The 10,791-nt window shown below is 43.7% G+C and overlaps 1 protein-coding gene across 1 annotated transcript; it reads left to right on the top strand.

Annotated features, from left to right (window-relative positions):
- Nucleotides 1–1,213: 1,213 nt before the first annotated feature.
- On the top strand, nt 1,214–10,392 carry LOC135535205 (ankyrin repeat domain-containing protein 12-like; the record flags this gene model as incomplete). Its single annotated transcript, XM_064961908.1, has 4 exons — nt 1,214–1,312; nt 5,869–6,045; nt 6,192–6,290; nt 8,617–10,392. Coding segments are annotated over 4 exons (561 nt in total), but the record flags the coding sequence as incomplete, so codon positions are not given.
- Between the last annotated feature and the right edge of the window lie 399 nt (nt 10,393–10,791).

Here is a 10,791-nt window from a genome sequence, read left to right as displayed (position 1 = left end):
GCTAAAGTCCTTCGAACTCAAGACATCAGCATTTTCAAAGGGGTTTTATTTTAATTGCTAAAGTCCTTCGAACTCAAGACATCAGCATTTTCAAAGGGGTTTTATTTTAATTGCTAAAGTCCTTCGAACTCAAGACATCAGCATTTTCAAATTTTAATTGCTAAAGGGACATCAGCATTTTCAAGGGTTTTAATTGCTAAAGTCCTTGAACTCAAGACATCAGCATTTTCAAAGGGGTTTTATTTTAATTGCTAAAGTCCTTCGAACTCAAGACATCAGCATTTTCAAAGGGGTTTTATTTTAATTGCTAAAGTCCTTCGAACTCAAGACATCAGCATTTTCAAAGGGGTTTTATTTTAATTGCTAAAGTCCTTCGAACTCAAGACATCAGCATTTTCAAAGGGGTTTTACAAAGTCCTTCAACTCAAGACATCAGCATTTTCAAAGGGGTTTTATTTTAATTGCTAAAGTCCTTCGAACTCAAGACATCAGCATTTTCAAAGGGGTTTTATTTTAATTGCTAAAGTCCTTCGAACTCAAGACATCAGCATTTTCAAAGGGGTTTTATTTTAATTGCTAAAGTCCTTCGAACTCAAGACATCAGCATTTTCAAAGGGGTTTTATTTTAATTGCTAAAGTCCTTCGAACTCAAGACATCAGCATTTTCAAAGGGTTTTATTTTAATTGCTAAAGTCCTTCGAACTCAAGACATCAGCATTTTCAAAGGGGTTTTATTTTAATTGCTAAAGTCCTTCGAACTCAAGACATCAGCATTTTCAAAGGGGTTTTATTTTAATTGCTAAAGTCCTTCGAACTCAAGACATCAGCATTTTCAAAGGGTTTTATTTTAATTGCTAAAGTCCTTCGAACTCAAGACATCAGCATTTTCAAAGGGGTTTTATTTTAATTGCTAAAGTCCTTGAACTCAAGTCCATTTTCAAGAACTCAAGACATCAGCATTTTCAAAGGGGTTTTATTTTAATTGCTAAAGTCCTTCGAACTCAAGACATCAGCATTTTCAAAGGGGTTTTATTTTAATTGCTAAAGTCCTTCGAACTCAAGACATCAGCATTTTCAAAGGGGTTTTATTTTAATTGCTAAAGTCCTTCGAACTCAAGACATCAGCATTTTCAAAGGGGTTTTATTTTAAACAAATCTTTAAAGTTTCATGACGTTGAACTTATTTGTCATGTTTATTTGTCTCTCTTAACAGATAACTCCCCCTCCGTCTCTACCGGACCAACTGAAGGAGATGTTTAAACAACAGGAAGTTGTTCGTATGAAGCTACGCTTGCAACACAGCATTGAACGGGTATGTGGAGTGATTCAACTCAAAAGCCTATTCAATCTTCCTTTAAAGCTTGATCTACAGTCAGGTCCAACATGATTGTGTTCCTTTTTGATTTTAAGAACGAGCCAAAAGGACAAAGAAATAACACACATACTGAGCTACATTACACTACATTACATTACACTACATTACATTACACTACATTACACTACATTACATTACACTACATTACACTACATTACATTACACTACATTACATTACACTACATTACATTACACTACATTACACTACATTACGTTACACTACATTACACTACATTACATTACACTACATTACATTACACTACATTACATTACACTACATTACATTACATTACACTACATTACATTACATTACACTACATTACACTGCATTACACTACATTACATTACACTACACTACATTACACTGCATTACACTACATTACATTACACTACACTACATTACACTACATTACACTACATTACATTACATTACACTACATTACACTACATTACATTACATTACACTACATTACACTACATTACATTACACTACACTACATTACATTACACTACATTACACTACATTACATTACCCTACATTACACTACATTACATTACACTACACTACATTACATTACATTACACTACATTACATTACACTACATTACATTACATTACATTACATTACACTACATTACATTACACTACATTACATTACACTACATTACATTACACTACATTACACTACATTACACTACATTACATTACACTACATTACATTACACTACACTACATTACCAGGAGTATATGGACACCTGCTCTTCGAACTTCTCATTCCAAAATCATGGGTATTACTTTGAGGTGGTAGCCCCCCTTTGCTGCTATAACAGCCTCCACTCTTCTGGGAAGGCTTTCCACTAGATGTTGGAACATTGCTGCTATAACAGCCTCCACTCTTCTGGGAAGGCTTTCCACTAGATGTTGGAACATTGCTGCTATAACAGCCTCCACTCTCCTGGGAAGGCTTTCCACTAGATGTTGGAACATTGCTGCTATAACAGCCTCCACTCTTCTGGGAAGGCTTTCCACTAGATGTTGGAACATTGCTGCTATAACAGCCTCCACTCTTCTGGGAAGGCTTTCCACTAGATGTTGGAACATTGCTGCTATAACAGCCTCCACTCTTCTGGGAAGGCTTTCCACTAGATGTTGGAACATTGCTGCGGGGACTTGCTTCCATTTAGCCACAAGAGTATTAGTGAGGTCGGACACTGATTTTGAGCGACGGAGTGGAGGTGCAGACCAGGCAACATCTTCCACACCGATCTCAACAAACCATTTTCTGTATGGACCTTGCTTTGTGCGTTTAGGCATTTTCATGCTGAAACAGGTAAGGTCCTTCCCCAAACTGTTGCCACAAAGTTGGAAGCACAGAATCATCTAGAATGTCATTGTATGCTGTAGCGTTAAACTTTCCCTTCACTGGAACTAAGGGGCCCGCACCATGAAAAACATTCCCAGATCATTATTCTCCTCCACCAAACTTTACAGTTGCCACTATGCATTGGGGCAGGTAGCGTTCTCTGGCATCCGCCAAACCCACATTCATCTGATTGCTTTACGCCGATCCAGCCGGTGCTTGACATTCCGCATGGTGATCTTAGCCTTGTGTGTGGCTGCTCAGCCATGGAAACCCATATCATGAAGCTCCCGACGAACTGTTATTGTGCTGACGTTGTTTCCAGAGGCAGTTTGGAACTCGGTAGTGAGCAACTTCAGCACTCGGAGGTCCCGTTCTGTGAGCTTATGTGGCCTACCACTTTGTGGCTGAGCCGTTGTTGCTCCTAGACGTTTCCACTTCACAATAACAGCACTTACCGGCCAGCACAAGCAGGGCAGAAATTTAACAAACTGACTTGTTGGAAAGGTGGCATCCTATGACGGTGCCACGTTGAAAGTCACCGAGTTCTTCAGTAAGGCCATTCTACTGGCAATGTTTGTCTATGGAGATTGCATGGCTGTGTGCTCGATTTGTATACACCTGTCAGCAACTGGTGTGGCTGAAATGCCTAATCCACTCATTTGAAGGGGTGTCCACATACTTCTGTATATATAGTGTGTATTGTATGCTAAAAAACAAACATTTTATACTAATACAATAAAAAATACAATTGATTTTGTTTAACAAGTAATATATATATATTTTTTGTTTATATAGTCAAAATGATTGGCTCCTGTTTTCAGTACTCCAGCACCCTCCCCTGTTTGCAATACTCCAGCACCCTCCCCTGTTTGCAATACTCCAGCACCCTCCCCTGTTTGCAATACTCCAGCACCCTCCCTGTTTGCAATACTCCAGCACCCTCTTTAATTCCATTGCAGAATGTTGATTTTTACATTTCTATATCTGTCATTTAGCAGACACTCTTATTTAAGTGCCTTGCTCAAGGGCACCAAGACAGATTTTTTTCACCTAGTCACCTCGGGGGTACGAACCAGCAACCTTTCGGTTACTTTCCCAACACTCTAAACTGCTAGGCTACCTGCCACCCTTTTTGAGATTTTTGTGGTCAATTGACCATTTCTTTGTGGATTTTGACATGTGCTTGGGGTTATCGTCTTGCTGGAAGAGTCACTTGCAGCCAAGTTTCAGCCTCCCGGCAGAGGCGACCGGGTTTTTGGTTCAACTGTCCTTGTACTGGGTAAAGTTCATGATGCCGTTGACCTTAACAAGGCCCCAGGACCAGTAGACCAAAGAACTCTATTTTCAAATCCCAGTGCCAATGTGTTTACAGTCTCCGTCTCAATCTCATAGAACGTGATAGAAAAAGGCTGTGCTATCCTCACAAGGGAAGATGCTGGAGTATTAAACTGTCTCTTTAGATTAGTTTGATTCATTTTTTAAAAAGTGTGTGTACATGCATACATACAGTACCATTAAAAAGTTGACACACCTACTCATTCAAGGGTTTTTATTTATTTGTACTATTTTCTACATTGTAGAATACTAGTGAAGACATCAAAACTATGAAATAACACATATGGAATCATGTAGTAACCAACAAAGTGTTAAAACAAATCAAAATATATTTGAGGCTTTGAGATTCTTCACCCTTTACCTTGATGACAGTTTTGCACACTCTTGGCATTCTCTCAACCAGCTTCGTGAGGTAGTCACATTTCAATTATCAGGGGAGCGTTAAGTTAATTTGTGGAATTTCTTTCCTTCTTAATGCGTTTGAGTCAATCAGTTGTAGGGGTGGTATACAGAAGATAGCCCTATTTGGTAAAATACCACATCCATATTATGGCAAGAACAGCTCAAATAAGCAAAGATAAATGACAGTCCATCATTATTTTAATACATGAAGGTCAGTCAATGCAGAAAATATCAAACTTTTAAATGTTCTTCAAGTGCAGTCGCAAAACCATCAAGCGCTATGATGAAACTTACTCTGAGGACCCCCACAGGAAAGGAAGACCCAGAGAATTGCTGCCCAAATAAATGTTTCACCGAGTTCAAGTAACATCAACATGAACTGTTCAGGGGAGACTCCGTGAATCAGGCCTTCATGGACGAATTGCTGTAAAGAAAACACTACTAAAGGACACCAATAAGAAGAAGAGACTTGCTTGGGCCAAGAAACACGAGCGGTGGACATTAGACCATTTGACCAAGGAGGAGAGTGATGGAGTGCTGCATCAGATGACCTGGCTTCCACAATCACCTGACCTCAACCCAATTTAGATGGTTTGGGATGAGTTGGACCACAGAGTGAAGGAAAAGCAGCCAACAAGTGCTCAGCATATGTGGGAACTCCTTCAAGACTGTTGGTAAAGCATTCCAGGTGAAGCTGGTTGAGGGAATGTCGTCATCAAGGCAAAGGGTGGCTACTTCGAAGAATCTTAAATATAAAATATATTTTGATTTGTTTAACACTTTTTTGGTTGCTACATGATTCCGTATGTGTTATTTCATAGTTTTGATGTCTTCACTATTATTCTACAATGTAGAAAATAGTTTATTCATTTTTCTTTATTAAAAAAAACAGAGGTGTGTCCAAACTTGACTGGTATGATATTTATTATCTTATATATATATATATATATATATATATATATATATATATATATATATATATATATATATATATATATATATATATATATATATATATATATATATATATATATATATATATATATAAAAATAATAAATATCATACCAGTCAAGTTTGGACACACCTCTGTTTTTTTAATAAAGAAAATGAATAAACTATTTTCTACATTGTATATATATATATGAGCTAATTTTTATTAATTTAACTGTCATCGTTATCAAGTGTCAATAATGTTGAACTGTATTTAGTTATTTTATAAACAGTTAACTTTGAATATTGTTTTTCATTTAAAATTCAAGGAGATGCTTTAGTTTCATCATCGTCTGTGCTTTGTCTCCTTATTCTCGTCTAACTCAAAATGCCCCTTCATCCTAATGAATTACAACACTCCTGTCTCCTTATTCTAGTCCAACTCCACTCCCTCTTTTTCAGGAAAAGTTGATTGTTTCCAACGAGCAGGAAGTGTTACGAGTCCACTACCGGGCCGCCAGAACGCTAGCCAATCAGACGCTCCCGTTCAGTGCATGCACCGTGCTATTGGACGCCGAAGTGTATAACATGCCTCAGGATGCCCAGGCAAGTGGCATGATGTCACGCGCTGTAGAATCAGTAAGTTTGGCACGTCAGTCACGTTTATTTCTGAATGAATGGATGTTGGCCACAATCAACTAATCAAATGTTTTAACAGAACTCAAAGTTCTGAGAAACGCTGTACTAATGATGTTTACGTTTGTGTGTTTTGTTTTGGTTTCCAGGGTGACCAAGATGGCAAGACGTCGGTGCGGGATCGTTTCAACGCCCGCCAGTTTATGTCCTGGTTACAAGACGTGGACGACAAGTTTGATAAACTCAAGGTAAGATACCTCTGAAAAAGAATATCCGTAGTGGCTGCAATCTGGAAATACATTTTTGAGCATGTAGCCAATGGCATGGATCATCCATCCTATATAATAACCACATGAGTTTTAAGATGATTTGAACCGTCAATATTTCAGAAACAACCTCAAATGTGAGATGTATTCCTTTAGCGAATCAAATATATCCAGTGTCATCCAATTGACGAATTGTTTAATATTTGATGTATTCTCTCTCTCTCTCTCTGTGTCTCTCTCTCTGTGTCTCTCTCTCTCGCTGTGTCTCTCTCTCTCGCTGTGTCTCTCTCTCTCTCGCTGTGTCTCTCTCTCTCTCGCTGTGTCTCTCTCTCTCGCTGTGTCTCTCTCTCTCTCGCTGTGTCTCTCTCTCTCTCGCTGTGTCTCTCTCTCTCTCGCTGTGTCTCTCTCTCTCTCGCTGTGTCTCTCTCTCTCTCGCTGTGTCTCTCTCTCTCTCGCTGTGTCTCTCTCTCTCTCGCTGTGTCTCTCTCTCTCTCGCTGTGTCTCTCTCTCTCGCTGTGTCTCTCTCTCTCGCTGTGTGTCTCTCTCTCTCGCTGTGTCTCTCTCTCTCTCGCTGTGTCTCTCTCTCTCTCGCTGTGTCTCTCGCTGTGTCTCTCGCTGTCGCTCTCTCTCGCTGTCGCTCTCTCTCGCTGTCGCTCTCTCTCGCTGTCGCTCTCTCTCGCTGTGTCTCTCTCGCTGTCTCTCTCTCTCTCTCTGTCGCTCTCTCTCTCTGTCGCTCTCTCTCTCGCTGTGTCTCTCTCTCTGTCGCTCTCTCTCGCTGTGTCTCTCTCTCTCTCTCTCGCTGTGTCTCTCTCGCTGTCGCTCTCTCTCGCTGTCGCTCTCTCTCGCTGTCTCTCTCTCTCTGTCGCTCTCTCTCTCTGTCGCTCTCTCTCTCGCTGTGTCTCTCTCTCTCTGTCGCTCTCTCTCGCTGTGTCTCTCTCTCTCTCTCTCTCGCTGTGTCTCTCTCTCTCTCGCTGTGTCTCTCTCTCTCTCGCTGTATCTCGCTGTTGCTCTCTCTCGCTGTTGCTCTCTCTCGCTGTTGCTCTCTCTCGCTGTCGCTCTCTCTCGCTGTCGCTCTCTCTCGCTGTCTCTCTCTCTCTGTCGCTCTCTCTCTCTGTCGCTCTCTCTCTCGCTGTGTCTCTCTCTCTCTGTCGCTCTCTCTCGCTGTGTCTCTCTCTCTCTCTCTCGCTGTGTCTCTCTCTCGCTGTGTCTCTCTCTCTCTCTCGCTGTATCTCGCTGTTGCTCTCTCTCGCTGTTGCTCTCTCTCGCTGTTGCTCTCTCTCGCTGTCGCTCTCTCTCGCTGTCGTTCTCTCTCGCTGTCTCTCTCTCTCTGTCGCTGTGTCTCTCTCGCTGTGTCTCTCTCTCTCTCTCGCTGTGTCTCTCTCTCGCTGTGTCTCTCTCTCTCGCTGTGTCTCTCTCTCTCTCGCTGTGTCTCTCGCTGTGTGTCTCTCTCTCGCTGTGTCTCTCGCTGTTGCTCTCTCTCGCTGTTGCTCTCTCTCGCTGTCGCTCTCTCTCGCTGTGTCTCTCTCGCTGTCGTTCTCTCTCGCTGTCTCTCTCTCTGTCGCTCTCTCTCTGTCGCTCTCTCTCTGTCGCTCTCTCTCTCTGTCGCTCTCTCTCGCTGTGTCTCTCTCTCTCTCTCGCTGTGTCTCTCTCTCTCTCTCGCTGTGTCTCTCTCTCTCTCGCTGTGTCTCTCGCTGTTGCTCTCTCTCGCTGTTGCTCTCTCTCGCTGTCGTTCTCTCTCGCTGTCTCTCTCTCTGTCGCTCTCTCTCGCTGTGTCTCTCTCGCTGTGTCTCTCTCTCTCTCTCGCTGTGTCTCTCTCTCTCTCTCTCTCGCTGTGTCTCTCTCTCTCTCGCTGTGTCTCTCTCTCTCTCTCTCTCGCTGTGTCTCTCTCTCTTCTCTCGCTGTGTCTCTCTCTCTCTCTTCTCTCGCTGTGTCTCTCTCTCTCTCTCTCTCGCTGTGTCTCTCTCGCTGTGTCTCTCTCTCGCTGTGTCTCTCTCTCTGTGTCTCTCTCGCTGTGTCTCTCTCGCTGTGTCTCTCTCGCTGTGTCTCTCTCGCTGTGTCTCTCTCGCTGTCGTTCTCTCTCGCTGTCGTTCTCTCTCGCTGTCTCTCGCTCTCTGTCGCTCTCTCTCGCTCTCTCTCGCTGTCTCTCTCTCTCTCTCGCTCGCTGTGTCGCTCTCTCTCTCTCTCTCTCGCTGTGTCGCTCTCTCTCTCTCTCTCTCGCTGTGTCGCTCTCTCTCTCTCTCGCTGTGTCGCTCTCTCTCTCTCGCTGTGTCGCTCTCTCTCTCTCGCTGTCCCTCTCGCCCCCCCCCAGACGTGTCTTCTGATGAGGCAGCAGCACGAGGCAGCAGCTCTTAATGCTGTCCAGCGTCTCCATTGGCAGCTGAAACTCCAGGAGCTGGAGCCAGTTGTGTACAAGTGCACCTCCATCTTCGAGATACCCGAGTTCTACATCCCCCTGGTGGAGGTCAACGACGACTTTGACCTCACGCCCATATGACCCGTGACCTTTAGGCTCGGACCGGAAGTCAGGGGACCGATGATTAGGAAGGATCATCTAGTGGCACATCTACCGGTGATGAAGAGATGGAGGGATGAAGGGATGGAAAACGTGAGGCACTTGGAACATGGATGTGTGTAGAGAGCACCACGTGTGTGTGTGTGTGTGTGTGTGTGTGTGTATGTGTGTGTGAGCAGCACTTCTCGACGTGTAGCTATTTTACCACTGAGCTCCTATGGTAGACACCACAGCCCTCCCTCCTACACCAAGTGGACTGGCCTTATCCTCCCTAGTGGCACACTGACTGCTTATTCTGTTCTGGACAGGCCTGGAGCTCCACCAAGGCTCGGGGGCCCGGACCATTCACTTACCCCAGGGGCCAGGGCCCGAGGCTGGGTAAAGGTTGGGTCAGCGCCAGGTGCTGCTGTCTGCTGAGAGGAGAGCGTGCCAGAGAGAGACCAAGCATGGATACTATTCCCTATATATGGCACTATGTGAAGTGTATAGAAAATAGGGTGCACCTCCTGATGTTCCCTATGGAGTCGACCATCTCTCTGCCCTCCTGATGTTCCCTATGGAGTCGACCATCTCTCTGCCCTCCTGATGTTCCATATGGAGTCGACCATCTCTCTGCCCTCCTGATGTTCCCTATGGAGTCGACCATCTCTCTGCCCTCCTGATGTTCCCTATGGAGTCGACCATCTCTCTGCACCTCCTGATGTTCCCTATGGAGTCGACCATCTCTCTGCCCTCCTGATGTTCCCTATGGAGTCGACCATCTCTCTGCACCTCCTGATGTTCCCTATGGAGTCGACCATCTCTCTGCCCTCCTGATGTTCCCTATGGAGTCGACCATCTCTCTGCCCTCCTGATGTTCCCTATGGAGTCGACCATCTCTCTGCACCTCCTGATGTTCCCTATGGAGTCGACCATCTCTCTGCCCTCCTGATGTTCCCTATGGAGTCGACCATCTCTCTGCCCCTCCTGATGTTCCCTATGGAGTCGACCATCTCTCTGCACCTCCTGATGTTCCCTATGGAGTCGACCATCTCTCTGCACCTCCTGATGTTCCCTATGGAGTCGACCATCTCTCTGCCCTCCTGATGTTCCCTATGGAGTCGACCATCTCTCTGCCCTCCTGATGTTCCCTATGGAGTTGACCATCTCTCTGCCCTCCTGATGTTCCCTATGGAGTCGACCATCTCTCTGCCCTCCTGATGTTCCCTATGGAGTCGACCATCTCTCTGCCCTCCTGATGTTCCCTATGGAGTCGACCATCTCTCTGCACCTCCTGATGTTCCCTATGGAGTCGACCATCTCTCTGCCCTCCTGATGTTCCCTATGGAGTCAACCATCTCTCTGCCCTCTGCACCTCCCTCGTCGAGCAGGGTTACAAAACAACAGGAGAAGGGGAAAAAAAAAACATTTAAATTCAGCTTTTGTTTTTAAGTGTTTATTACATCGTACACAGACTTGCTTTTTTAAATTATTTTCTACAGACAGATTGTGCATTTGTAAATAACCCATGTAATGATGGTTTGAAACTTGTACAGAAAAAATAACTAATAAATATTTTGATTGTAAAACTTTTTTCTTTTTAGAAGTTTTCGTCTGTTTTAATGGACCAAAGTTTATTTTAAATTTTTATTGAGTCCGTGTGCTCTTTCTCTCTGTCAAGGTCCTTGTTGTTGTTACTGTTGTTGAAATCAATGTTGTTGGCGTAACTCTTTGAGAATGTCGGGGTCAGATTCTGTTGTTTCCTTTTGGTTCTATCATTTTTGTTTTGTTTTTTTGCTTTTTATTCCCATCTGGAGTTGGATCCACGCACCACATCAACGTGTTATTTCTTTGACTGGTGATTTGGATGCTGTTGACATTTGTAGCTCTTATTTCCTGATCCCAGAAGAAGCTCTACCGTGGACTGGTTTAACTGAAGTCACTCAGCTCTTTCCCCTCCTTTCGTTTTGTTCTTTCACAAACAAAGTTTGT

This window comes from Oncorhynchus masou, unplaced genomic scaffold, assembly GCF_036934945.1.
Source record: "Oncorhynchus masou masou isolate Uvic2021 unplaced genomic scaffold, UVic_Omas_1.1 unplaced_scaffold_4603, whole genome shotgun sequence".
Classification (NCBI taxonomy): Eukaryota; Metazoa; Chordata; class Actinopteri; order Salmoniformes; family Salmonidae; genus Oncorhynchus; species Oncorhynchus masou.
The sequence above is the reverse complement of the archived record's forward strand: the minus strand, read 5'-3'. Positions and strand labels throughout refer to the sequence as shown.